At 37.9% G+C, this 26,613-nt stretch overlaps 1 protein-coding gene across 1 annotated transcript; it reads right to left on the bottom strand.

Annotated features, from left to right (window-relative positions):
• Positions 1–1,925: 1,925 nt before the first annotated feature.
• On the bottom strand, positions 1,926–26,613 carry CLUL1 (clusterin like 1). The gene is made up of 7 exons (XM_020970657.2): positions 26,508–26,613; positions 25,021–25,169; positions 19,044–19,211; positions 14,362–14,794; positions 7,064–7,201; positions 4,308–4,522; positions 1,926–2,105 (listed from the first exon to the last, which is right to left on the bottom strand). Exons 1-7 carry the CDS (start codon positions 26,611–26,613, stop codon positions 1,926–1,928), a joined length of 1,389 nt encoding a protein of 462 aa, XP_020826316.1.

Raw genomic sequence — 26,613 nt, 5'->3', positions numbered from 1 at the left:
TCTTTTATAATACTTAGAGCACATGATAACATAGCCAACATGTAAGTGTGTGTGTGTGTGTGTGTGATTAAGTTAGTCAAATCCTCCCACCCCTGGCATAGAGACTACCCAGAAATGGCATATGTAGTTTAATTATTCATTGAAGGCAGCGCATTAACTATGACCCCTCATAAACAGTAAGAAGACAAATCCTTCAGGATGGCGGTTACTGAACGAAGTTCCCTTCTAACGATCGCAGAAAACAACATTTAGACTCTGGTGATCACTGTTACAAAATAGTTCTGGTGGTCTAGAAACCTTCATGACAGTCTCCCCTTCAGGGAGGCTGTAGCTTATAGAATCTAGTCATGTAATAATACTGGCTATAATATTTTTTAAGGTTAATCCAGCTGTGTATCCCAAAATAATATCTTTCTAACAGTTAGCTTGTTTTTTCTCCCTATACTTATGTACCCCACTCCAAATCCCCTATATTCCCCAAACACTAAAAAATGGACAGCTCCAGGTGGTTACCAAAATCAGGGTTTAAGTATCCTACTCTTAGAATGGCACCTTGGAGCATGCCTTTTCAGCTGAATGAACCGTGTCTCTGTGCTTCCCCACACAGCAGTGTCCTTATGTGAGTTATTCTCCATGTTAGCATCAGGATTCCCACCCACGACCACTCCTCTTTTTACCCCTTTATTTTCTTACTATTAGGAGAACACCCTGTTTTCCAGAGCTGAGGCCCAGCAAGCAAGCTGTGCCCTGATCTTGGCGCAACAATCCTCTGGACTCACCCTCTGGATGAACTCTGCTGCAGCTAAATCCTAGAACTGGCTCGAGCCAATCCTAGGTAGTCCCTGAGCTCAGACAAGCGCCTGCACGATCCATGTTCTGGTCATCAAGCCCTGCTATGAGTAGACTTTTTCCACTAGGCAAACTTGTCTCTGTGTTGCTGTTACTCCCTCGTTGCAGTGGCTGCACCTCAGTGCTTGCCTCTATGTCTAGCCATGTCTACATGTAACAAGGCTTAGTCCTACTACTTTGGGTCTGCTGAGTCCTAGAGCAGACTCCGGCACCTGTGTCTAGTTTCCCACCTCCAGCCGAATAAAGAAGACCTTTTGCCTATTACCTCCATGATTTTTCAGAGTTTAACTGTATAACCTCTGTGGCTCTTTGGTCATTTATTTTCAGAGTTTGAGAATGGTGTATGTGATTAAGTTGTATATTGGGTCCCCTTCAACCTTTCTCCTTCCCTTTCTTTCCCATTACTGCCAATAAAGCTTTGCATTGAACTGACTCCCATTGTTTTACATGCTATTCTGTGCATCAGAACTCATTAAGGGGTTGTTTTTTCCAACATCTCTGGCTGGCCTACAGGCCTTCCTTTAAACATAAACCAGGTATTGGTCAAGGATTTAACCGGTTGGTAACTGCACTTATGTTAAGAGAGCCTGGTGCTATAAGCCCAGTCACAGAAAGCAAGGATTAACAGGGGAACCCTATGTTCTTCCGGAAGGGATTTATTTGTACCAGATTGGTTACAAATCAATCACGTGTCCAATTTAATTTGTTAAATAAAACTTAAAAATGAAATGTGCTTACATTTACATGAAGGTTCATTGTATTACCAAAGCAGAGAATTGTCACATCTCACTCTAATTGGGACATACATTTATTTAAAAGAGGATTTTGTATCTAACATCAAGAAATGCAGTCCATTCACTTTAACTGATGAAATCATCCTTAGATGGTATAGCATTTTGTTTCAATTTGTGGGAACTGAGAGGATGTGAATCTTTTACCTGGATGAGACTATTTATGCTTAAATTGTAAAATGCGGAATACATTGCATATTGGTGTGGTCTATTGCCCTTACTTCTCTATAGAGTTAAACACATTTCAAGAAAGTACCCTCAATGAGGCTGCATTGCTTACCAGGCTCAAAAATGTTGCTTGTAATGCTGTAAAGCTTTCCCAACGACATACTCAATGAAGTCAGAATTCTCCATGCTGACATCCTGGGGGACTTTGATGGTGAAAGTAGGTGAAGTTAGGATGCTCACTTCAAGCAGAGTGCCATTTGAATTAGCAGACTTTTCTTCACCAATTCTTGGAGCTACCTGGAGAAAATGTATTTACAATAAAGATTATTAGAGTTTTATACGTATTTAAGACTTAGTTGAATTACCAATTTTATGTCTCAATTTTAAAAGCCATTTTTACTAGAGAAAATAAATATTTCAATTAATCAAGCATTAATTATTGACCAAAACCACCAGTTGATCCAAATAGTATTGAAATAAAAATTACATACTACTATCTATACTTTCTTTGCTTTGTGGCTTAAAAAAAAAGCACTGTGTCAATCTTCTAGATTTTCTTAAATTCTAGACCTTTTGGTGTTAATGGGCTACTCATGTGCCATGCACTGCTAAGTACAGGGGATACAAAGACATAAGTAAAACTGTCCCTATGTCAAGAAGCTTACATTCTTTGATGATAGCCCATAGGACTTTGTTGTATTTTTTGGGGGGGGGTTTCCAATATTTTTATTCAGGAAGTACAACTATTAATAAAGCACAGCAGTGATTCCCAAAGAATTCACAAACATACACATACATATGTATTATATGCTATAACATACATTTCATATGTGTTATTTAGTTGTTGTTAAGTTTGTATCTGACTCTGTGACCCCATTTGGGGTTTTCTTGGCAAAGATACTGGAGTGGTTTGACTTTTCATTCTCCAGCTCATTTTATAGGTGAGGAAACTGAAGCAAACAGGGTTAAGTGACTTGCCCAGGGTCACACAGCTAGTAAGGATCTGAGATCAAATTTTAACTGGAAGATGAATCTTCCTGATTCTGAGCCCAGTGCTGTATCCACTGTGCCACCTATCTGCATCAATGTCTGTATGTATCTACCTATCCATTTCTCTCTCTGCATATGTATATGTATGCATACATATATGTATGTATACATATTTTTATTTGAATAAAAAATAAATTGTACCAATGCATAGTTTGACTTGAACTTTAGAAAAATATTTTTTAAAATCTTTTTCAGTAAATTCCTAAATGTTTGTCAAGCAAAAGAATAGACCAAATGAAAATCTCAGCATTCTGCTAATTCCCATTTACAAAAGTGTAGTTAGCATTGCTTATTTTACCTATTGGTATTTGTATGTTTTTCCAGATAAAGTCTATTGAGTTTTCACTGTATGCAAATATGGAGCTATACATGTATGTAATGAAATTACAGCCTTTTTTTTGTGTGTGTAAAGCAAAGAAGAATCAAAAATAAACATACTAACAACCCCCTGCCCCCCAAAAAAACCCCAACTCAAACCCACAATCTTTAATGAGACCTAACATTTATATATATACTTTAAGATTTCTTAGAGCAAAGATACATAACCTCATTGGGCCCTCAAAACAACCCTATTGGTAGGTGCTATTATCATTGCCATTGTATAGATGGTGATACTGAGGCTGAGGAAGGTTATGTCACTTGCTGACCTAGCTGGTTAAGTCCCTGAGGCAGTATCTGAACACAGGTCTTCCTAACTCCAAGTCCAGTACTTTATTCACTATACCATTTTGCACCTTTCATGTAAAGATAAGTATATGAATTTGCCTAATTCTTGAACCAAGGGGGAAGAGGGGCATTTTATCTATTTATGTCAGTTGTACCAGGCTGTGATAAGGCTGTCAATAACTTATCTCTTATCCTAAAAGGATATAAGTAAGAATGGTTTGATCCTATCAGTGAAGTATACAAGGCACTGAATCTATTTTTTTTAACTGACAATAATATTTCATATATGCATAGCATTTCACAGTTTTGGAAGTATTTTTCTTTTTTTTAAATAATATTTTATTTTTCCAATCACATGTAAAGACAATTTTTAACATTTTTAATAAGATTTGTCTCTGTCCCTCTTTCCCCTCCCCCCTCTCTGAGAGGGTAAGCAATTTGATATAGGTAATATATGTGCAAACATGTAAAACATATTTCCATATTAGTCATGTTGCGAAGGAAAAAACAAAACAAAAGGGGAAAAAAGGGAAAAAAAGTAAAAGAGTATTCTTTGATCTACATTCAGATTCCATCAGTTCTTTCTCTGGATGTGGATAGCATTTTGGAAGCATTTTTCACAAACATTTGATTTTTTTTTAAGGTTCTATGTTTTTGAAAAACCTCAAATTGCACCAGATTAAATGTCCCATGCTGGGTGCTAGCACAGTGGCAATATACACATATAATCAACTTGTCATTTCCTCGGAGGGGAATGAATTCTTTTTTAGATTGATGCATCACCTTTATAATATTGAAGATATTTTCTGATCCTCTGGTCCAGTGAGAGAGTTCAGTCACCCATGCAAACTTCTCCCTCATCTTCCCCATCATGGCTATCATGTCTTCCATGTGATGCTGGGTCATCTGGAAAATCTGGGTATATTGCTGCTCAGAAATGTTAACCAGTTTAAAGGCTTCATCAAACTTCATGTGCAGCTCAGGGACATCAGGGCAGTCTGAGGAAGAAGAAAAAAACTTGGCCGCAAAATATTCCTGGATCTCCCTTTTCTTGACCATTCAGGGATCCCATAGACTTCTGTGGTTGATTCTGTTGCAGAGCACCCTGGAGTCTGAGGCCTCCCCATTCCATATGACTGGGCAAAGACTGCAACTAGTCAAAGAATCTGTTTATTTTTATGATGCACATTATTATAGCTAGGGTGAGCCGTACTGTATGAAATACCAACTCCCATCTGATAGTTATCGCCTATGAAGACTTATTTTCACTGATTGTCTGAAATATAGGTGAACCTATCCTCAGTCAAACTGTCTTCTTCAATCTTTAGCCATTTTTAGACATAGTCCAGACAGAACAATTCAACTCAACAACCATCAATTACATACTCTTCAAGAGTACTGTCCTAGGCATTGGTAGAAATACCAAGATGAATGAAAAGAGCTACACACAGTTTTTAAAAAAAAAAACCCTTTAGATTTGGAAAGGACCTCAGTCTCTGTCTAATCCAAACCATACAAGAAAGGAATTCCCACTATCACATACCTAGCATGTATCAAAGAGGTTAGATTTCTATATTCCCTTTGGCCCAGAAATCTAATACCAGACAGGCATGTGTCCCAAAGATGCCAAAGACAGAATGAAAAGTCTAATATTTACCATAATATTCATAGCAGTACTTTTGTAGTAACAATGAAGTGGGAATAAGGTAGGTATACATTGATAAGGAAATAGCTTCACAAATTGGGATACATTAGTAGAGTGTCACTGCCCATTAAAATATAGCAAATATGAAATATTCAGAGAAAGATGGATAGATTTATATGAACTGATCCAGTCTCCTGGCCAAGGCAAATCCTTCTACAGGCACTTTTCATCCCACTTCATTCTGTCCTTTCCAGGATATTGACCCCTCTATTATTCCCTACTTACTCACTAATCTTCCGTCTTTCCCTGTATACTGTCTGCTTCTCTGCTGTCTACAAATACATCCGTTTCTCCCATTTTGAAAAATTTTGAAACTTTTCACTTGATCTGCCCATCACCAATAGCTGTTGTCCTATATCTCTCTTACCTTTTTGTGGCTAAACTCAGAAAGCCATCTATAATTAGATGCAATCTGGCTTACTCCAAGAGTCCTGCTCTCTTGATACCATACTGCCTTGCAAGCACTTGAGCCAACGAAACATTAAACAAAAGGCAGGTTTTATTACAGGCAGGGCTAACAAAGGGGGAAAAAAAACTCAATAGAAGTAGCCTCCTGATGACAGATCTCTCTTCTCCAGATTTCCCGGCCAAGAACTCAGTTTAGCGTTTCATCACAGTGAGCTTGAGAACTCAGTGAAGGAGCAGCATTTTCTGAATACTTGCATTTTCCCCTCTGTTGCTACCATGGCACTGGGTAGTCCAAGTCCTTCTCTGCAGTGTCATCACTTTCAGTGTGCAAGTTTGCATACTTTTCAGGCTATTCAGCTATAGTCCCTGCCCTTCTCAGTCCTTTTATACCTCTGGTAGACTAGCAATACGGTCATTGCTGACTCTATATACCTCCCCTCTTCCTTACCCCTAAATCCATTGATACATAGAGCATGGAACAAGCCATTTGATAAGGGAAAAACCCATCCCTGCTCAGCACACATATGCAGTGGGCCCCTCCCCATCCCACACAAGAATGATCACTTCAGTGAGCCACTCAGCTCCCTTCAAAGCCACCTGAACCAACAGTGCAATTACTTTAAAATTAAATGATTAAGTAAACATTAAATGAACTAAAATTTGCAGTTATATCCTCACATGATCCTCCAAGCTATATTTACCCAATGCATAAGTGGATATACCTAGAAGCTGAAAGAATTCTTGAAGGCTATGGTAACATCGCATTTCAACAGATTGAAAGAATTACAGCATCATCCCCATCATGCCTTATTCTACTTGGACAATTTATCCAATGGGGAGAATTGCTTTATTTATTTTTCAATTGCATTATAATTTTTTTTTATTAAACAATGCTTTTAATGCATTATTTTTTTCTTAGTAAGTAGTAATAATTTACTCTAATTAGCAGATATAATTAGTATTCTTTTCTGTTGGGGACATTAGCCTGTATTTAGTCTTTCATCATGAGCTTTGAGAAATCCAAGACAATGGAAAGGCAAACCAAAATAATTGGCAGTAACAGGCTTTGAAATCTAGATTAAGCATACTCAAATGGCAAAATGTGGAAATATATGGAAAGGAAAACAATTTGTGAATTAAAAGGACTTGTAAAGGAAGTCTTTGGGCCTCTAAAAAGAGCACATACCATATTTCATTTTGTACTGGGAATCTGTTATGTACGTATCTTATCTCCCTTAGGAGAGTAGAAACCTGTTGAGGGGAAAGATTATCTCTTATTCATCTGTATACCTCTCCCACCTAGCCTGGAACCTTGTACACTGAAGATGCTTTAAAAACAATAATAATAACAACAATAAAATACAAGCTCTGAAACCTATTTATTAAATCAATGTGCATTGAAACAAATAAGAAAACATTAATTTACCTTGCAAGAGGTTTTCTTGGCATTTTTGACATCTTTCTTGAAATTCAGAACATCCAGACAAATTCTGGCTAAGCTCTTTACATGGTACTCTGTTGTGTCCAGGGAAAACCTCCAAAAACATTCCTGCTTTGTCAGGCTCTAGGGAAAAAGAAATTACTGATACATTGATTTCACTTCGGTTTTAGTTCTAGTGAATACAAATGTAATTTTTAAAAATATACTTTTGATAAGAAAAAAGTTATTTTATTCAAAGGATATGAGTAGAAGTCAAAGACTGAGAAAAGACATAAAGCATATACATATATTCATACACATATAACATGTAATACATACATACAATATAATACTACTATATGCACATGCATGTAACACAATATAGACAATAACCTATGTACACAATGTAATGAACATGCATGTATTTGTATATATGTGCATACATATGTGCACATATTTGCAGATATGTGTTGATATGTGTATGTATATGTGTGAAAGAGAAGAGAGTGAGAAAGCAGTATTTCTGGAAGAGATTTAAAGCTATATCAGTTATCTTTCATTTAAAAGGGAGATCAAATAAAAAAGTGAATAATAAACTACGTAAGTCAAGTCCTACAACGTATTAGAGTATTTTAGTACATTAGAAATTTGGACATACAATGGAATGCTTATTTCTAGTTCAGGGACATAATTTTCCTAGAATCTTTCATGTTACACCAGTACAAAGTCATGTCCACAAGGTGCTTATTAACTATTTTAACTGTTTTACATGCTGCTGCTTAGGCATAATTCCTGATGGGTGGAGGGAATGCCCTCTTGATGTCAGCCTGTGTGAGAGGTGGAGTTGGTAGGGGAATGTTGGAGAGGAAAGACACGTTCTTTATTCCAGCTTCAAGAAAGAGACACATGGTTCCAGACACTCTTTGGAGAAAAATATGTGTAGAGAGATGAAAGACTTTGGGAAGCAGCAGACCAAGAAAGGAGCCAGAACCTCACTATTTCTCTAAATCTCAGCTTGCCTCCCTAGAGACTTTCGGGAAATCCCCCTCAGGTGAAATGTGGGGAGGGGGAGAGGAAGAAGCTTTTCTCTTTCTTGGTTAAATGAAATCTCAGCTGGCTCCCATAATCAACTGGCTCCTTTCCTATGTATTTCTGGTATATTCTAATCTATCTAACTTCTCTGATTTCTGTATGCTATCAGCTTGAATAAAAGATTTTGCTCACAATTCAGTATTTGTGATGGTCTTTTGTATAACTAGCATTTACAGACCAATGAGTGTAAGCCTAGGGTTACCCCTTCCTCTTTAAGGGGCGGTGCCCAGAAAAGTGACTTGAACCTAAAAAAAATTCCCTTAGACAAACAATATATAGGGGGATAGATGGATATAATTCTAGTTCAGTACCCCCTCCAACTTTGTAGTCCCTTCTCCTATTCCCCTCCAGGAAAAAATAAAATTCCCTTGGAGAGGGTGGGCGAGTTCAGAGATATATATCCATACTTCATCATGATATGCATTTAGGTTACCCATATGGGCACATACATAAAGCACATAGGCAACGTATGCCCTACACTAGTATGAGGGTTAAGGACTAGACTAATGATTTCATTTGCATAGGGGACTCTGAGTTGAGTGAACTCATTCTACCGATACTTGCAAATAATAACAATAGCTATAATAATAGCTAACATTTATATAATGCCTACTACATTCCAGACACTGTGCTAAGTGCTTTGCATATATCATCTGATTTGATGCTCATGACAACCCTGGGAGGTACAAACGAGGTATTAATGGGGAAACTGAGGCAAACAGAGGTGAAATGATTTGCCCAGGGTCACAGAGCCAGTATGTGTCAGAGGTGGCACTTTTTAATTCAGGCTGTCCTGGTTCCAGGGCTGCCACTCTAATAACTATTAACCAATTATCATCATTATCATCCTCTTCCTCCTTCTCCTCCATGCTTGGAATACACTCTCCTCACCTCTGCCTCAGTCCCTTTCTTCCTTTAAGATGTAGCTCAAGTGCCATCTTTTCTAAGAAGCATTTCTTCATCTCCTAACTACCAGTATCCTCTCTCCCAAACTACTTTGCATTGAACCATTTTGTATTTATTTGTGTTCTTTTTATACGTATCCTGTATATACTTAGAGAAGTACTTGTCATCTCCTCCATTAGACTGCAAGCTCTTTATAAATAGGGACTGGTTCATTCGTTGTATTCTTATCCCCAGTGCCTAGCACGGTCCCCGACATAGGTAGGCACCTAATAAATACCTGTTGACTGATTGATAACAAAATGATATCTTTATTAAGCTTTCCTAGTATCTCTTCTCTCCTTGTCCCAAGGAACCTTATTAGCCATCAGACACTATCGTTGGATTGCCATTACAAATAAAGGCTGGCAAAATCTTGTAATACCAGGTTCTTTAGGCAGGTTTCCCAAGGGCTGTAGACCAATATGACTTGCTCCCTTTCCCAATTGGAAAAGTGCCAGTAAATCCCACACCCATATACAAATGCCTGTTTGCTCTCTGAGGTAGCCTTAGCGTTCTTGGCATCTGGTTTGCAGCAACCTTCCAAATAGCTCTGCACTTACTTTACTTCCCTTGGGAGAAAAGATCCATGGTGAGGAATGAGGATGCCATTTAGTGATCTACATATTTCCTGGCTAGGACCACTTGTATGTCAAAAGGTTGAGAGGAGCTTAGACTGATGTGAGTTTTTTCCCTTGAATTTTATCCTGAAAATTGAAGTTTCAGTCCATTTGCAGCAAGGAAAAAGTGGAGGGCAGGGTCTTCAATGGATGTGGTGAATTGGAAGAGAGCCATGGAAAGCTAAGAAGGCAGATATTGACATTTTTCCTCATTTCAGAGCATTGGAATATACAAAGTTGTCCTGCACTAGGAGGAATGATGGTGTAAACCAGGAAAGAGTGCTAGCTTGTATCCAGAAACCTACCTATGTGATGTTAAGCAAATTATTTAATTTTTCTGGGCCTCAGCTTTTTTTTCTGTAAAGTAAAGGGGCTGGATTAGAGGATCTCTGACATTCCCTTCTAGCTCTGAATCTATCATCCTATCACCTGGATTTAATCCCCCCCTCCCCCATCAACATCTACTGTCTCTGTGTGACTTTGGTCAGGCCACACTTCTCATTGGGGCATCTTAGTTTTCTCTCTTTCTCTCTCTCTTCTTTCCTTTCTTTGTCTTTTTCATCCTTTCCTTCTTCCCTCCTTCTCTCCCTCTCTCCCTCCTTCTTTCCACTTCCTTCCTCCCTCCCTTTCTCTTTCTTTCTTACTTTGAGGATGTCTACTTATCTATCATACTACCCTGTCTTTGTTGTTATTTTATATGCATTATATTCATCAATACATTTATATACCATATATAAATATGTAAATATGTAAATATATAGTAAGATATCTCAATTATATAATATATATAAAGCACTTTCTAACAGTAAATCACTTTATAAGTATGACTTATCATTATGTAATTGCAAGGATGATGTATTATTTGAAACATTTAAATTCATCTACATATCAAAGAAACTTGATGTCCAGTAAAATTATTGGAATAAATTTCTTCCCTCCCCCCCAAACTCCCCTACCCTGTAGTGGCCCTGGTGGTGAATTATTTTGCCTAGGACCCTGTCTCTGCTATTGAACATATGGAGAATGTTCAGAAATGATTGCCAGATTAAAGGTGCATCCTACTAGAAAAAGCCATTGGTCATTGAATCTAACTGTTTTTCCAGGTATGGAGTTTGTCTAGCTGGCTGATTTCTGCCTATATAGCAAAGGTACAGGAGAGAAATCCAGCACAGTTTCTGACTCTTACATAAAACAAGTCACTCCCAGGGAGGTGCCAGTCATTCAGAGTCCTAGCTAGCTGGTGCAAGAGCTTGCTTTCCATTTTGCCAGCTGCAGCTATTTCAGTCAGTTGTCAGCCAGCAAAAAATCCACTCCTCTCACCTTTCTTCTGGGAAAGAACCCAGCAAGAAACAAGTTCAAGAATGCACAGGTACTTACTCCAGGTGTTGACCATGTAGCAACACCTGTTTTTGAAAATTTTTGCTATCTAAACACCACAGAGAAATTCTGAGAAAGTCTTTTTCTCTCTTTTTTCAAGCTGAACTATGGAAGATAAACCCAGAATAAATTCTTATCTCCCGACTTAAAGAAATAAGGTTTTCTTTTTCATTATGGAGAAATAACTGTTATCTGTAGAAAGCAATATTTTTTTTCCTTGTCTGGCTCATTCAATTTGGGCCACATCTAAAAGAATCTTATCCCACAATTCTTTGCATGAGCTTTCATAGCTTAAAGAATTATAGCATTATAGCATTTTAGAATGAGAAGGGAGCTTAGAGATCAGACAGTCACTCCGTCATATGGGCTTAGATCTGTAAGAGACCTCAGAAGCCATCTCTCTAGACCAACATGTTCTTATTACAAAGAACCCTTTCTACAATTTACATGATAAGGAGTCATGCAGCTTTTGCTTGAAGATTTCCGATGAGAGAACCCCATGACCTCTTGGGACAGCCCATTCTACCTTGAGATAGCTCTCATTCTTGTGAACTTTTTCCTTGCATTGAGCTAAAGTGTGTCTTTCTGTAACTTCCAAATACTGGTTCTAGTTTTGTCCTCTGGGACCAAAGAGAGCAATTCTAATTTATCTGTCATGTGACAGTCATTCCACCTTTCCAAAACTTGAAGGCAGTTGTGCACATCACTAAAGGTACATCATTACTCTTTGGTTTGAGCCATTCAACCAGTCCCAAATCTCTCTTAATGTAGTATTGTCTAACCTACATCTCTCCATCTTGTGCACAAGAAAAACATGAGAGACTTTGTAAAATACTTTACTAAAATATTGATAAACATCATGTATAACATCCCCCTGATGTGGAAGTCTAGTAACCCCGTAAAAAAACGGTCCAGGATGAACTGCCCTTGATTTAGCCCACACCAGCACTTTGTGATTGCTGTTTCTTTTTCTATATGCTCACTGACCATCCCTTTGATAATACATTTTAGAATTGTGCCAGGAATCAAAGCTTATAGCTTTCAGACTCTGTTCTTTCCTTTTTCAAAAATTTAGATATCTTCCTTTCCCCCAGACCTTCTGCATTTCTCACATCCTCAATGACCTTTCAAAGATCACTGACAATGTTCTAGTGATTGACATGTTGTCAAATTTCAGTAAGTGCCAAACTTCTCATTTTAAAGATGAGAAAACTGAGCCTTAAGAGATGATACTCTTTTCCCAGAGTCACATTGGTAGTGAATGGTGGAGGAAAGATTTAAACTCAAGTTATGGATTCAAACTCCAAATTTCTTCTGTGGCTCACTGTCCTTCCTGCATTATGACTCAGAGAAAATAGGGTAAGGCATTGAGTTCTACCTGCATATAAAGCTAGATGAATATGTCTTAAACTCGGCACTGAGTCTCAAATAGTGTCTAGAGAAAGTCATAAAGAATAGAATTGTGTGAGTGAAGTATGGAGAAGGAGAACTATTAACAATGGCCACAATGATTAAAATGATGAGAACAATAAAGCAAAACTGAATGCTGTGTGATCATAATTACTAAGCTTGGCCCCAGAGAAGGAAAGATACACCTCCTTCACTTAATTAGAGAGGTTGGGAACTGTGGTTGGTGTATTGGTTATCTTTGACAAATTCTTTTTTTTCTTTTTCAGTCTTTGTTACAAGGAAAGGTTCACCAAGTGGGAGATGGGGATGAGAGGGACATATTCTGAGATGAACAAGATGCAAAAACAAAAGACATAATTTTAAACAGAAGAATAGAACTGTGGGGCTCTGTGCAGTTCTTTGGTGTGGGAAACTAAATACAGGTTATATAAATATAAAGAGTAGGCAGCTACATGGCACAATGGATAAAGCCCTGAGCCTGAAGTCAGGGAGACATTTTAGGATGATCAGATTGGGCAGCTGTGTGGAGGATAGATTGAAAAGATGGGATGCTGGATACACAAAGACCAATTAGTCATTAGGATACAATTAGTCACCAGATGCCAATGCTGAGAAAGGACTCTATTTTTGGTGGTATATTGTAATTCAGGTTGGTATAGACTATTATACTGATATTTTCATTAATAACATTTACTTAAAAATTCAGTGTAAAGTGCTGGGATTGGAGCAGGATACACACCTTACTGAATTATTCCCTTCTGGGACCTTCCCAAAGACAAAGAAGGACAGCAGAGTTTAATTTTGGGCTATCCCCTTAGTTGGGGCAGCTAGGTGACACAGTGGCTAGAGTGCTCTGGCCTGGAATCAGGAAGACTGGAGTTCAAATTCTATCTGAGACACTTACTAGCTGTGTGACCTTGGGCAAGTCACTTAGTCTTGTCTGCCTCAGTTCCTTATCTGTAAAATGAGCTGGAGAAGGAAATAGCAAATCACTCTAGTATCTTTACCAAGAAAACCCCAAATGAGGTCATGAAGAGTTGGACATGACTGAAGGATAACAAAAATATAAAAAGTACACCAATCTCTTCCATCTTCTATCTAAACACTTTCTTTCCATCAACTTTTACCCACACTGATGATTTTTTTCCAAATGAGGAGGTACACTGGTATTTAATTTCAAACTGGTGGTTGATGTGTAAGGAAGACAAACTTTGTGACATGGCAAGGAAATTTGTGAAATGAATGGGTTAGAGTGGATTAAATTAACTTGTATAGAAAGTGTGAGTTTGTTCTTTTATCAGCATGTTCATTCTCAGCTGAGTATATTCATAGCAACCTGTTTCCCAAGTGGCATGAAGTACATATCAGTCTATAAGCAGGGGCACGGGCCTTCAGCTCACATCCTGTCAGGGTGAAGTGTCTTGTCATTTAAGGAATGACTACTTATGATTTACCTACTTCATTCAGAAGATGGACCCAAGTGAATAAACTGGGGGAAAAATCCATGTAAAAAACTTGGAAACATTGCTTAACCACAGAGTGACACTTCAGTAACAATAAATAAGGAGGCAGTGAGGTATTAGAAAGAGTGCTACATTTGGAATCAAAGGATCTGGGTTTGGTTTCTGGTTCTGCCACTTACAGCCTTGTAGTAACCTTGAGTAAATCATTTCATTTCTCTGGGCCTCACTTTCCTCAGCTATAAAATTAAGGTGTTAGACTAGATGACCTCTAAGGACCATTTAAGCTCTAAATCTGTGATCCTATCATCTCACGAACTACTGAAAACTAACATTTACTATTCTACCCCAGACTAGATATTGGTAAAGATGTTGGCATCAAATTCCTTTTTATAATACTTGCCTTTCACTTGTTCTGGTAAATTCTTCATTCCTTTTAGCATTTCAGTAATCGTTTCACCAATACCTGTCAAAATTGATTTGCTGAAATCAAAAAATAGCTGAAAGAAATTGGGTATGTCCCAGCTTTTCAGAAGACTTGTGTTTTGGGGGGTTGTCTCTGATAAAGCTGGAAGTAAGTAGGCCTCTGTTAAGTCTGTGTCTGAGATGAAGTATGTTTGGAAAGCCTGGTCAAATTCTTTCTGTATCTGTTTGAAGACATCGGTGCTCCTGTCGAATAGTGTGTTCACATCCATGGTCAGTTGGTTGAATGTGCCCTCCATTTGGGATAGCTGAGTATCCTCCTCATCCAACTTTTCAGTGACAGGAAGAGCTTTTGCTTCATCCTCATGAAAAGGAAAAATTAATTGAGGCATTTTCTTGAAAAAGCTTTCAATCTGTAGGGGAATAGAAATAAATTCAAGTTCTTACCTTACATCTAGGACCTTTCTATCAGCAAATTTAAAATTCCCAACTTGCTGGCATATAGGAGGCACTTAATAAATGATAGCTGAGTTGAATTCCTGGGTACCTTAGAAATAATCAGTGCATTTTTAATAATGTACTAATCATTCGTTTCAGTTCCGTTAAGTGCTTACTGAAGCAGGTAGGTGGCACAGTGGATAGAGTGCCGGGCCTAAAGTTGGAAGACCTGAATTCAAATCCAGCCTCAGACACTTCCTAGCTGTGTGACCCTGAGCAAGTCACTTCACCCTATTTGCCTCAGTTTCCTCACCTGTAAAATGAGCTGGAGAAGGAAATGGCAAACCACTCTAGTATCTTTGCAGAGAAAACCCCAAAAGGTGTCACAAAGAGTGAGACACAACTGAAAATGGCTAAATGACAACCACAAAAATATTCTGGGTTGAATTAAATTCCTGTAAAGTTCTGATCTGAGAATCTTGGTCATGCACAATTGGCTCAAGTTTAATGACATTACTAAGGAACCAAAATTTGAGGAATGGAATTTGGAATCCTAAGAATACCAGAAGATGCATAAGGTAGTATCCAGAGAAGATTTTTGGGAAAAAAATATGAATAAGCTAAGATTGCCTAAAGTCCTTTTCTTTAGCTTCTCTTAGTTGCATGTTCTCAACCTTCAGTCCTTTCTGAATACTTTCTCCTTTGCCTTAACCTATAAAAATGAGCTCTTGGGAAAGGATCAGGTAAAGTATTCACTCTGAGATGTATATGATTTGTAGGGACGGCTTGGTATGTTACTTCTACCAAGAGTATTTATATTTTTTGAAAATCAAAGCCAGTGTTTAGTTTAAGCCAAATTCTAATCACTGGATTTCACATATTAAAAAGTTAGCAAGGGAGGTATTTTGAGAGGCAAAGGAGTCTTCCTGGGTGACTCTGAAAGCAGACAACATGTATACCTCCTATTTTACTTCCATATGTAAATATCCATATACCTAAGCCAGAACTTTGGCTGACTTGGGACTATTCAACAGGGTTACAATTAGCTTTATGACTGGCTGCCTTGACCACCCGCTACCCTTTGCATTGCATTGCAGCATCTCTCTATTATATCTGACAACCCTTCATCTCCCTCTTCACATTCCAGCTCCCACCTTATCTATAGAGAAACCCTATGACTTTATTTAAAAACAACCACAAGTAACAAGCAATAAAAATAAATTTAAGTTAGGCCTCCACACCAAAGAAGAGTATTTCACACTGAAAACCACCTTTGTATGAAGGATGTATTTTACCCATATCTTTGTTTTCTGAGCATTAATTGTCTAAGAATAGAAAACCATGGTTACCTTCATTCTTGGTTAGGTATTGCTAACAGCAAAGCAAAATAGGGAATTTAAGCAAAATTCAAATCATTCATTTCCCTTTGACCATTTAAAAAAATGTCTGCTACCTAAAAGGCACTGTGCTAGGTGTTAGTGATAAAATGACCAAAATGAAATAAAGTTCCTGTCCTCAAAGAGCTTATGAACTGGGGAAACAACATGTATACATATGAGTAAACATAAGAATAAATGTAAGATAGATATAAAAGAATTTTGGAGGCAGGCATTAGCAGCTGGGGGGATAATCAAGAAAGACCTCACTGTATGAGGTGGCCTGTGAGTTCATCTTTGAAGAAATCTAGAGTTTCTAAGAGGCAGAGTTGTGGAGGGAATAAATTCTAGGAATTCCATGGTAAAATGAGTCAGCTGGCTAACGTCCTTTCAGCACAGAAGTAGATCATGCCCATGTTGCTACACCATTAGACTAGGCCTAGACATGTTTATTTAACAGCTGCTGTTTCAATTATAAAAAGATTTGGGGCAGAGCATAGCAAGCTGTCAAATATTGGGGAGCTCAGACTATCCACAGGGATCTTTCTTCAGTTCCTGACTCTCACAAAGGAGTTATGTTTTATATCCTTTTAATTCTTTTATCATCTTTATTTATAGTACTTATTTTATCACAAGGAAAATATATATAATATTTATCGTAATATAATATTTGCTTTATTTATGGTATTTAATTATTTTTCAATTATTAAAAGTTTTGATTGGAAAAAAAGGTTCTCAGAATAACAAAAAAAACAAGTAACAAATAAAAATTAGTCTTAGGAAGAAAAGAGTAAACACAATTACCATTGACCATTTGTCAAGCTCAACAAATACAACTTAGTATGTAAAAATACTTTTGTCTGTATATTGAGAGCAGTTATTTAAAATGAAAAGAAAAACTTTGTATACTTTGTCTTATAATCTATTAGGTTTGAACCAACACTTGGCCAGACTATTTTTAATTATGTTGATAACCTTTTGTAGTGTTTTATAGAATCAAAGAATGTTTGATTTGGAAGTAACTGAAGGAATCATCTTATCCAATCCACATATTTTGCAGAAGGGAAACAGAAGTTGAGGGGTTGAGTGATTTGTCCTGAATCACACCGCTAATCAGTTAACAGTAAGACCTGTACTCTTCACAGCACGCTCCGGGGGCAGCACTGGCCCTGGAGTCAGGACTGACCTGAGTTTAAATCCAGCCTCAGACACCTGATGCTTACTAGCTGTGTGACCCTGGGCAAGTCATTTAACCCCATTGCCTAGCAAACAAAAACGCAGCACACTATGGATGGATTAGAGATTGGAGGCAATCACAAAAACCCAGCAGATTTAGTTTAGGGGAGAGCCAAGCAAATTTAGCTTCTTATTTATCCTGGGGATTACTTTCTATTTAATTGGGTATGGCACTGGCAAACAAGAAGGTGTTCTGATTTTCCTTAGCATTGTCCAATACTGGCATGAAATCTTAATCATCAAGCTCATGTCTCAACAATGTTGTTCATCCTTCATTTTTTGAAGAGGACCAATGATATCACCAATGATGTCTTAGATATCACCAATGATGTCTTGACTTGTGTATGAATTGGATTTAAGTGAGTCAGAGTTGCAAAGTCTTACAGGAAGGGGAAGAAATTCAGGACAATAAGACAGGCATCTCTAATATGGAGACTGCCCCAGTGTAGATGGATCCACTAAAGTCCTTCTCTGATGCTTCATGATGATTCTGAAGTCACCATGGGCACTTTAAGTCTATGCCAGCAAAAAGTAAGCTGTGGCAGGTTCTCCCAAGCTGGAAAGATTTTTGTACATGCCTGGTGAAAGATCACAGTCTTCCAACTGAGAACCTAGCTAAATTTGGAGGCTTCCAGCAATGGCAACGTATAAACAAAGTTTGCTAAAAAGTAGAAGTGGGGCAGCTAGATGGCACAGTGGATAGAGCACCGGCCCTGAAGTCAGGAGGACCTGAGTTCAAATCCGGCCTCAGATGAAACACTTGACACTTAGCTGTGTGACCCTGGGCAAGTCACTTAACCCCAACTGCCTAAAAAAAAAATTTAAAAAGAGTAGAAGGGTTGCTATCGGCATTGAGGGAGGAAGTGCCCAAACTTACAGCTCCCTGAAATATTGAAGAAGTATGCAAGTAACCTCTCCATTTGTGCTTCTTGACCAGGAACCCCAATATTTAGATAATATTACCATGAACTGAGTCAATTTTATACATGTGAGAATAGGTGAGGTAAGAGTGCAAAGGAGACTCTCCACTCCAAGAGGAAAAATGAAGGAATGAATGAAACGTCATTACTGTTTTCTAGCAATAATATTATAGCATTGTATAGATTTTGAAGAATTGTAAACTATTTAAGTATAAATACATTGAACCATTGGCACAAAAAATTGACAATATGCTCTGTCCTCTGTTTAAGATATTTCAATGGCTCTGGATCTAACTGGCATTGGTAGTGTCTCCATTGGTACAAATGTACTCTTACCCTGTGTGATTCTTGCCTGTCAGGTTATTCTATCCATCCTTCAGTGGGGATTTAATCAGCATACTGGGGGGCTCCATCTGGTTCTTTTTAATATTGTGTTGATATCACAGCAACACTTGGGCAGTCCATCTCTTCTCTACCAACTGTCACGTTGTGGCTGGCCCACCTATCACTTTTTATACCTGCTCTTTTGTGGAAATCATCCCCCGTTTCCCCTCCATAGCCCCTTTTGTTAACTTTCTTTTCCCCTTTTCCTTTTCTCCCTGTCCCTCCACCCCACTAATGTGGAGCCAGAAGGGAACTTAGTCGAGTTCTGGGAATCTTGAAATCCTGAGACTCATTTTTTTCCCCCTTACCTTATTTATCACAGTGGACCAACTTGGTTGGCAGGTTGTATAAAATCTCATGCAACTGCTTTCCAGACAAGACTTGCATTCATCCCATAAACCTGTCAAAGACACCTGGCATCGCTTTTCCTCCGCCTCCAGTCTTTCTTTGACTTCATTCATAAGTTGCAGGGCCTCCTAATTGAGGGGGAGAAAATAACATGTCATTTCAATGTCAAGTGCCTCAGTACTTGCTGCTTTTAAAGTGAGTGTTTCTAAGCTATTTTTCCAAACCATTTCCCTTTCCCCTCTCAGCAGCTGACAGAGCAGCTTCTATTGTCTATTTGGATAGGACAGAAGTGGTCACTGATCAAGCAATTCTCTCTGTAGACAATATAAAGGCCACTAGGTGGACACAGTGGATTTAGGAAGACCAGTGGTCAATTCCTGCTTTAGATATCAGCTGTGTGACTCTGGGCAAGTCATTTGATCCCTCTCAACCTCAGTTTCCTTATCTGTAAATTGGGGATAATAATTGCATCTATTTCCAAGGGTTGTTGTGAGGATCAAATTAAATAATATTTGTAAAGTGAATTGCAAGCCTTAAAGTGGTATGTAAATGTTAACTGTTACTATAGGAAAAACAAAAACCTAGGGGCTCTAAAAATCTAAAACAATAACTTACATTTATATAGCTCTTTAAGGTTTACAAAGTGTTTTGAATATATTAACTCCTTTAATTCTACAAACAACCCTGTAAGGTAGGTTCCATTATTATATCTATTTTAAGGATGAGGAAACTGAAGCGTATAGAGGCATATAGAGGTTAACTAACTTGCCCAGTCACACAGGCAAATCCTGAGGCAGGATTTGAACTTAGGTCTTTCTAACTCCAAGTCTCTCATATTTCTTGTGCTACCTAGAAGACTGCCTCAAAGTGAATGTGTAAATTATAACTTTTATAGTCTATAAAACCATGAGATTCAGTTGCACTGAATGTCTGAATATATTGTTAAGTATTACATGTTAAGCAACATGTTTGGGATCAGATGACTCCTCCACATTAGGGGTGTCTAGATACCCACATGCCTGTGAGTACTACTGTCTATCAAAAAAGGCAGGGGTGTCAGGGCTGTCCAGGAGTGGAGCTGGGAACATATGGCTACAGGCGTGATATAGAAAGAGGAAGAGCACCCTCTAGTGGGTGCCTTTTGGTGGTGACAGAAAGGACTCCCCTCTGTCTTCCCATCCATTTTAGAGTATGGAAAGCGGAAACGGTGTGGAGCAATCCACCAGCTGAGCTTCCCTGGTCTACATTTTGTCCTAGGGGGATGAATAATCTCTTTCTAACTTTGTGTGACTCTCTCCCCTCTCTGCGCCTCAACTTTTCCTTATGCTTACAGAAAATGATTAGAAGAGACACCAGTTAACACTGCTAAAGTCCTCTAGAATACTCAGTAAGAAGCCCTAAGTAAAGATTAAAAAGCATTATTATTATTAATAAATTATTATATTAAACAGTAAATTATATTAAATATTAAATAATTATTAATAATTATTACTAATATTATTAATAAAGAATTTTGCAATTCTGAAATAGTGCATGAAATCCTGAAATGCATGATCCTAGGATGAAAAACTGTGGGTCCCAAGCCTTTGTAGAATAAATCCCAACTCCTCCCTCGATTAATAACATAAAATGAGTTCTGCTAAGTAAATTAAATTTTTATAAATAAAATTTTATCATTGTCTTACATTATGATTTCAGGGTCACCTAATTTTTGTTTTCTGTCATCTTCTTTGGGGGCAACTAGGTGGAACATTGGTTAGAATGATGACTCATAGTCAGGATAGACCTGAATTCAAATCCTGACTCAGATATTTATTAGTCAACTCCAAACTTATCTCTGGTCAGGTCACTTAATGTTTCTCGGCTTCAGTTTCCTCATTTGTAAAATGAAGATAATAATGACACTTACCTCATTGGGCTGTTGTGAGGTACGAGATAAATGCGATAAAATATGAATGTATAGTTCTGCATAGAAAATTTAGTACAAAGCCTGGCACACAGTAGGCACTTAATAAATGCTAGTTGATTGACTAGTTAACTTTAAAAATTTTAATGAAAATTATTCTTTTTTCTTTTACATTTATTAGGTATTTCTTTTTATGAAGTTATTCATTTTGGTTTTTTATTTTTTATTTTTATTTGGAGGGAGTTCAATATTGCTAATATGAGTAAAGAATGGTCCTTGGGGCTTGCACTTGGAAAAATCCTCTAGGTTTGTCTAAGTTTAATCAGGGCTTCCCCTAAAGCATGGCAGCTATTGTAATAAAGGTCCCTCTCCTCCTGCTGCTGAGACCTCAGGATCCTTTTCAAATGTTTTTCCTACTTGGCTCTTACTCTCTCAGTTATAGAGAGATGCATTTAATAAATGGCTGGTTTGGAGCTGGCTGGCTCCAACACATCCCTGGAATGATCAGACCCAAGCCTTAAGAGGAAAATTGGCCTCAGAATTGTAGTGAGGGCCCCAGAAACAGAGATGACCAGGAGATCAAAAGCTTTCATATCTGGAGACCATGACTAGATTTTGTTTCCCTCCCTTTTTAGCAAGTGGAAATGGAAATGAGCTTTGCCCAAAGAATCTTCCCTGGCACCTCACTGTCTCAGTGCCCTTTCTGTAGAATATGCTGCATTTAAGTGAAGCAAAACAACTTGTCAGGAAACCAATTCCCCCCCTTTCCTCCTGCTTGGGGTAAGGAGGGAGGGGGGAGCTTCATACCAAATAACAGGAAAACAGAAAAGTTCATAAGCCTAAACCAACATGAGAATGCAATAGATTTAGAGGATTCCAGGACATTTCCAGGGAGCAGAAGAAAGAACACTGGACGTGGCATCAGACTACGTTTCTGTCCCAGCTCTTTCACTCACTAGCTGAGTAACCTTAGACAAATCCCCTAATTTCTCAGGGCCTCAAACATCTATTGGACAGTCTGTGATTCTGTGAAATTTTAAATTGTTCTTATTCTTCCTTTAGTTTTATTGTCTAGGACTTCAAAATCCTAAGCTTTAATAAAAGACAAAATGTGATGTGTCATCAGGGAGATAAAACAAAGTGCTTTTCATTTCATGGGGTTCAGAGGAAGGAGAAGCAACAAATGGTTGGGATATCAGAGAAGGCTTCATGAAATGAGTGATGTGATTTATCTTACAAAGGTGAACATTCACCTAAACTAATTAACTAGAAATTCTAAATTTTTTTGAAAAATTCTTCATGACAAAAACGGAATGAATCACACATCAGTGATTAGCTTCTTTACCATTATAGGGTTTTGCACAGTAGGCTTTGTGTGAAACAATTTTGATTGTTTGTGACCTAGTTTGATTATCCATCTTATTTAACACGTAGATCTGAATTACCTCTAGCCTCATCCTCAAAGAATGACGACTTACCACCTTTGTGCATATTCAAAAGATTATGTTGCAAGCCATGAAGAAGGTTCCAAAAGTGTTTTGAGCAACATTAGCTTCATTGGAATGTGTAGAGTCTACCAAGTTGGTTACTTTGAAGGGAATAATGTGCTTTTATTTATGTACATTATGGTGTGTTTGCTTTAAAAAAAATTTACTAGTAATACCTTGTGGGCTACTGATTGTTATCTTAAACTGAATGTTTAGACATGCTAATGATATTGCGCCATTTTGCAAGAGCTAGCATAGTGAAAGGGTCTAATGAATCATGGAGTCTTACAGTTGGAAGGGATATTAGAAGCCATCTATCCAACCCCTACCCAAACAAGAATCTTCTCTACAACATACCTGACAGAATGGTCATCCAGTCTTTGCTTGAAGTTCATATACTATTAGGCTGCATTAATGAATAACTGTTAATGTCAGGAATTTTTACCTACTAATGTTAAAGGTTTCCATCAACACTATAAAGCTGAAAACAGCTAATCATTTCTTGTATTTCAATATCATACTCTTTAGTGATGCAGTGATATAAGAAAGTATAAAATTGAGTCTAGAAGATCAACAAGTCCTTTTGGTAATTGATACAGTGTGGCGTTAACACTGAGTTTCCAGACTGAAGATCTAAGAACTTATTCTTTGTGCATGTTAGGTCTACTCCAGCTTTGTACCTCTCATTCAGTTTCATCAGCATCCTCAGTGCTATGGAGCTCATGTGAAGACATGTTTTACTAGACACAGAAAGACTTCCTTCAGGTCTGACAGGACTTCCTTAGCTCCTCTCTACTACAGACCTTCCTCCAGGATGACATTATCCATTATTGACTTATGTAGCCGGCTCGGAAACTCCTTACTGTACTATCAGCTGGCCCATATCTCTTTATCTTGTCTATAAACAAGGTGCCAGAGACTTTGTCAAGTGCCTTGATGAAATGCAGGTATATGATGTCACTCGATGTTCCTTTGATCTAGACAATGTTGTAAACCAGTCAAAAAAGCAACAGCTAGGTGGCACAGTGGGTTAGAGCACTGGACCTGGAGTCAGCAAAGTCTGAGTTCAAATCTGGCTTTAGAAATCTGTATTTGGGGGCAGCTAGGTAGTGCAGTATAGAATGCCAGACCTGGAGTCAGGAATAAAATTTCATCTTCCTGAATTCAAATCTGGCCTCAGATGCTTATTAGCTATGTAACCTTAGTCCAGTCACTGAACCTTTCTTGGCCTCAGTTTCCTCATCTGTAAAACAGGGAAAACATTAGCATTTACCTCCTGGGGTTGTTGTGAGGATCAAATGAGATAACCTGTACAGCACTTTGCAAACCTTAATGTGTTATATAAATGCTAGTTATTATAAAAGGAAATGAGTCTGACATGCCTTGTTCTTGATGGAGCCATGCTAATGCCTAGAGATTACTGCTTCCCTTTCCGTAAGCTAACACAAAATCCATTAAAAATATGTTCTAGAATATTGCCAGGCACCAAAGTCAACCTACAGTTTGATAAACTCTCTTCTTTCTTTTTTGCTCAAAGTAAAAATTTCATAGAACACCTGAGTCATAGAGACAAAGTTCTCTCTAGCCTTTTATTTGTCACAATATGGGGTTAACTCTAGTGTTTAGGTTCAGGGCATTTATTAGCTGCATTATTAACAGATTACTGACTAAGAAGGTCACTAGAGAGTAACTGTGGGTATTTTTATAGCCCTTGAAAGTTTGCAAAACATTTTATATAAATTAATTCATCTGAGCCACACATCAACTCCATGAGATTAGCAACTGCAGGTATTATTATCCCCATTTTACAAATGAAGAAACTGAGGTTTGGAGAATGACTTGCCTATGGTCATACTCCATGTACATAGTAAATGTTGGAGGTGAATTTTAAAATTAGGTCTGCCTGAATTCATTTCTAATACCTGATTCCCTATTGCACAATTCACCCAAATTTTATCACTGTCAGGATGAGGAGATGAATCCCCTCTAGGAATCTTCAGGAACCTGCGGTGAGGGAAGGAAGTATGGGGTCAGCATGTGCTTTGGAGATCTACTAAGATATTTATTCATCTTTGAGATGAACACATCTGGAAGTCTTGGACAAATATTCAACTGATTTCTTGGGGGGAAATGCTTGGGAGGAAGGGACAGGTCTTCTCCTATTTAGAAGAAAACATGGAGGTGATAATTCAGGCAAACCCTCCCCTACCAAACCTGAATATAAGGTTTCAGAGAACAGAGAATTTGTTAGATTGCTGCTTTGGTCAGATATGACACGGCTATTGAGAAGACACACTCTCCCAGGAAGAACAGATTTGGGGGAAAAAATCCATTTGGAATCCTTCCCTCCTAGTGGGGTGTGCACAGATAGTGATGTCATCTATGCATAGCAAATACAGCAAATGCCTATTTGGGAAGCTGATTCTTGATGTAACCAAAATGATTGTTGGTTTATGAATGCTGGAGGGAATAATTGCTCGATTGGGCTAACCATCACAGTCTATTTTCTTGGCACATTTAGGGAACAAGACCATTTTCAATCACCTGTTTTTCTTTACTGCTTTTCTTCAAGGTTTTCATTAGCTCCTTATGTTTTACTTCATTTCTTTCCATCATGATTTTCATCTGCTTAATTCCAATCAAAGCTTTCTTCACCTCTTCATCTACATATTGCTCTCCAACCACAGACAAGCCTAAGAGAAGTACAGGATCTGTTTTTGGTTTTTGGTTTTTGCTTTGATTACACAACTACATTGCAAAACCAGTTCACCGATTTTTTATTCTCTTAAATACAGGCCTAATTGCTCTTTTATAGCATCTGACTCTGGAAGCCTTTCATAATGAATCAGCAATAAGCTGCCACCCCAACAACACCTTCTGTTCGTGTGTTGTGAGCGCCTCAGTGTGCTGTAGTTAATTGGACCTCATTCTTGTCACTTCCATCAGTGACCTATTTTTATTTATTCAATGTGTTTTTTTCATTTGGGAGTCAAAGTTTTGCCATTTAAAAAAATAAAAAGCATAAATCGAATGTATACAACCAGGACGTTGAAGATAATCTGTAACCCCAGTCTTTGTTCAAATAACCTCCATGGAAGCGTGAAAGAAAGAGCTATGCCTGGAAATTTCTGCACCTGGGCCAAGTTGGGTGGGTGGGAAGGAGAAAAGAAAATTCATCTCGGGGGTACTATTGTAGTACACCACCATGGGGTAGAGCATGTCAGTGCTTTCTCAAACACCCTTTAAATTTAGTACCCTAAAGCAAAGCCCCAGTCACTCCACTTTATTTATAGTTCTGAACAAAAATAATTGATTCATTGGCATGATCTTTCTCCCAGGAATAAGATTCTTTCATCTTTTTCTTTGAATACACTGTTTCCTAATTCTTGATGAATTGATTTAATAGGGCTAGAATTCATTGTTTGGTATCCCCGATTCTTTAAAAGAGTAAATTGGATTTTTAAAGAGTAATTATAAACCTTCAAAGCATTTTCTAATTTGTTCCTTTTCAACAAATTTAATTGTCAATATATATGAAATACCCATTATCAAGAAAAGGCCACATTTAATTCTTAAAATGAGAACTCAATTAATGACCATAGAACAGCTAGATGCAATATATTTGTTATTTAATTATCCACAGTATAAGGATAACTGTAAAGATGATCTTCGTTGCTTAATTTTTTTTGAAGTTGGAATCTCAGTTCATTGTTCACTATTTATGTGACACCAAACACCTGGATGGTACTGGAAATCCTGTCAAAAAATGGTCAGTTTTATCTCTACAATACCAACCAGCTGGCTATGGAAAAGTATTCAGATAATTGGCCAAATTTTTCCATTTCTGTCCAGATGTTTGGCATCACGTCTCTGCAGCCTCTATGTTTAATATCAATCAGCCCTAGAGAAAGTTTTACAACATTATGAAACTGAAGGGCCGTAATGAAAGCTGTTATCTCATAACTGTGAGCCCTAGTAAATGCCAGCAGTGCATAGAAACAGGATAAGGGAGATAAAGAAAGCAAACCTACTCTTTAGGTTTTCACTGAGATCAGTTGTGTCTTTCCAAGTAGGTGCACACTGACAGCCTTTCAGCCATAACAGATGCACAGTAAACATCAGAATTGGAGGCTTCAT

Source organism: Phascolarctos cinereus, unplaced genomic scaffold (genome assembly GCF_003287225.1).
Source record: "Phascolarctos cinereus isolate Bilbo 61053 unplaced genomic scaffold, phaCin_HiC Scaffold_4;HRSCAF=312, whole genome shotgun sequence".
NCBI classification, from domain to species: domain Eukaryota; kingdom Metazoa; phylum Chordata; class Mammalia; order Diprotodontia; family Phascolarctidae; genus Phascolarctos; species Phascolarctos cinereus.
This window is presented reverse-complemented; position numbering and strand designations above follow the sequence as displayed.

Excerpts from the sequence above, each read along its gene's own strand:
- CLUL1 (XM_020970657.2), bottom strand. The coding sequence starts at position 26,613 with ATGAAGCCTCCAATTCTGATGTTTACTGTGCATCTGTTATGGCTGAAA. Across the intron at positions 14,795-19,043 it reads GGTCCACTGTGATAAATAAG|ATTGAAAGCTTTTTCAAGAA; the intron begins GTAAGGGGGAAA and ends ATTCCCCTACAG. Across the intron at positions 4,523-7,063 it reads CCAAGAAAACCTCTTGCAAG|ACTGCCCTGATGTCCCTGAG; the intron begins GTAAATTAATGT and ends CTTCTTCCTCAG.